The 2331-nt window shown below is 37.6% G+C and overlaps 1 protein-coding gene across 1 annotated transcript; it reads right to left on the bottom strand.

The window, feature by feature from the left end:
• Positions 1-230: 230 nt before the first annotated feature.
• LOC145111473 (uncharacterized) lies at positions 231-2042 on the bottom strand. The gene is made up of 5 exons (XM_079047745.1): positions 2020-2042; positions 1707-1932; positions 1266-1401; positions 681-1146; positions 231-600 (listed from the first exon to the last, which is right to left on the bottom strand). The coding sequence occupies exons 1-5, from the start codon at positions 2040-2042 to the stop codon at positions 231-233; spliced, it is 1221 nt and encodes a 406-aa protein (XP_078903871.1).
• Between the last annotated feature and the right edge of the window lie 289 nt (positions 2043-2331).

Genomic DNA, 2331 nt, shown 5'->3' on the forward strand with positions numbered 1-2331 from the left:
CTTCCACTAGATCCCCTACCACCGCCTCTACTTCTTCCTCCACTAGCCCTTCCACCACCTCTAGATCCTCTTTTAGTTCCTGACCAATTAAGCAAATCAGGTTTCAACCTAGGCCTGCCCATTTTTTTAGGTTGAGGTTTAGGAACCACTGTAGGATTCTTGCATGATTTTTTATTGTGTCCCCTTTGTAGATAATTTTTACACTGGACAGTTCTACCCTTGCTTGACACTTAAGAGTACTTGTCTTGATTTTCTGAAACATGTCTTCTTCTTTTAACACTAGTCCTTCCTGGCATCCTCCTTTCAATGGGTGGAAGGGGCTTAGTGTAACTTGTTTCTTCCCATAAGTTACTTCCATTAACTGGGAGTATATTCTGATCATAAGTTGCCTTGTAATTATTCTTGCTGAACCAACTACTTATAAAGTTAACTGGATCTTGATTGGTGTACAATATTGCCACTTGTGCATGCACACAAGGTAACCCTGAAAGTTCCCATAATCTACAAGCACAACTTTTTTCCTTCAAGTCAACTCCATAGTTTTGAAACACATTCCTTACTTCATATTCATTCACTCCACTTGGAACTGCATACCAACTTCTGCAAAGACATACGATAGAACATAAGATTCAAACACATAAGATAGAACATGTAAAAACAAAACAATTGAAAACACTTACTTAATGTCTTCTCCAAATTTTTCCATCTTTGTTACTGCGGAAGGACAAACTTCACCAACCCAGTTTTCAGCCTCTTGTTTCAAATTGAAAGCCCTTTCCATCATGTAAAGCCTAATCTCTTCAAGCGTAGTCAGTAGAGGTTTCTTTCTTGCGTCTACAATGATTGCATTGAAACACTCAGCAATCCCATTCTCTACAGCCTCAAAAGCCAAGCTAGTAGAGAAATAAGCCCTGCACCATGAAGTCAGTTCCCTTGCCATGAGATGATCATAAGCATCATAACTTATTTTCGTGATCCTTTCCATATTAAAATTGAAATCTCCTTCTGTGGTAGATTTTGCAGCTGCCCAAAACATGTTTCTGAACTCCACTCCACTATAAACTTTTCTGAAATTGGCATAGATATGCCTGGCACATTGCCTGTGCTCAACATATGGTAGAATATCCTTACTAGCTTCAACAAAACCTTAGAACATGAAAAAAAAGGTTAATTAGCAACACCATACACTATTGTAAATAATGAAAAATAAAGAGATAGTTACTTTACCTTGTGTTGGTCACTGATTACACATACATCCCTTCCACCCTGCAATCCAAGATCATCATTAACCAAATCCAGGAACCATTTCCAGTTGTTCTTGTTCTCTACATCAACAACTGCCCAAGCTATATGATACACTTGATTATTGGCATCCCTACCTATTGCTGTTAACAACTCACCCTTACATTGTCCCTTCCAAAAAGAGCTATCCAATCCTATTACCCTACGACATCCCCTTTTCCACCCCTCTCTTATTGATTTAAAGCAAATGTAGAATCTATGAAATGTTGTGGTCTTATCAGGGTTACAGTAACTATAATCCTAACTGTGCTGTCTGGATTGGATCTCAGTAGCTCATGCCCATAATCCCAAACTCTTGCGTAGTGGTCACTCAATTTCCTATGAATTAATGACAGTTCCCTCATCCTTGATCTATAACACTTTGACCATGAAATTTTTCAATGAAATTTACTTTGTATAATTACCTGCATCTCCTTGCATTTTAAATTAGGTTTCCTAATCAACTCATTCACAAATTTCCTAGCTAACCAGGTAGGATCCATAAGACTTGAATTGTTAAAATTCCTAACACATTTATGAATATCTATCATCTTTTTGACTTGGAAAGACCTTTCAGTACTCATCCAAGAAGCCCTAACCACAAATGGACACTTCTCTGGATCACTTCCACATATTGCCACTAGTCTAACACTATCACATTTTTTTAAATGGATTTTAAAACCCTTACTAACATCATAGTTGGTTAAACACAATTTCAGTTCATGTGGGGATTCATACCTTTCACCAAGCGTTGGTATCATTTTGTTCCATTTCACCTTTGGATTGTGGGTGGAATACTCAAATTCCTTCACTGTCTTCCTCGTTACTAACTTCCAGATAATCTTCATCTGATTCTTCTTTAGTGATTCCAGTTTGAGCATCGTTCCTAGTTTGAGCATCATTTTCAGTTTGAGCATCATCTTCAGTTTGAGCATCATCTACTGCCTTGTAATCATCTTCTTCACATAGAATATTGAGAAATTCGTCTTTGCATCGGGAAAGTTGTTTCTTTTTGAAGTACGCATCCAGCTCCACATCTATTGTATCAAA

The sequence above is a fragment of the Lactuca virosa genome, chromosome 5 (genome assembly GCF_052849685.1).
Source record: "Lactuca virosa cultivar CGN04683 chromosome 5, Lactuca_virosa_CGN04683_v6, whole genome shotgun sequence".
Lineage (NCBI taxonomy): Eukaryota > Viridiplantae > Streptophyta > Magnoliopsida > Asterales > Asteraceae > Lactuca > Lactuca virosa.

Bases quoted from the DNA above. Each gene is read 5' to 3' on its own strand.
- LOC145111473 (XM_079047745.1), bottom strand. From the start codon at position 2,042: ATGATACCAACGCTTGGTGAAAG. The intron at 1,933-2,019 runs GTATGAATCCCC...AAAATGTGATAG, and splicing joins ATACCAACGCTTGGTGAAAG to TGTTAGACTAGTGGCAATAT. The intron at 1,402-1,706 runs GTAATTATACAA...GGACAATGTAAG, and splicing joins TAAAATGCAAGGAGATGCAG to GGTGAGTTGTTAACAGCAAT.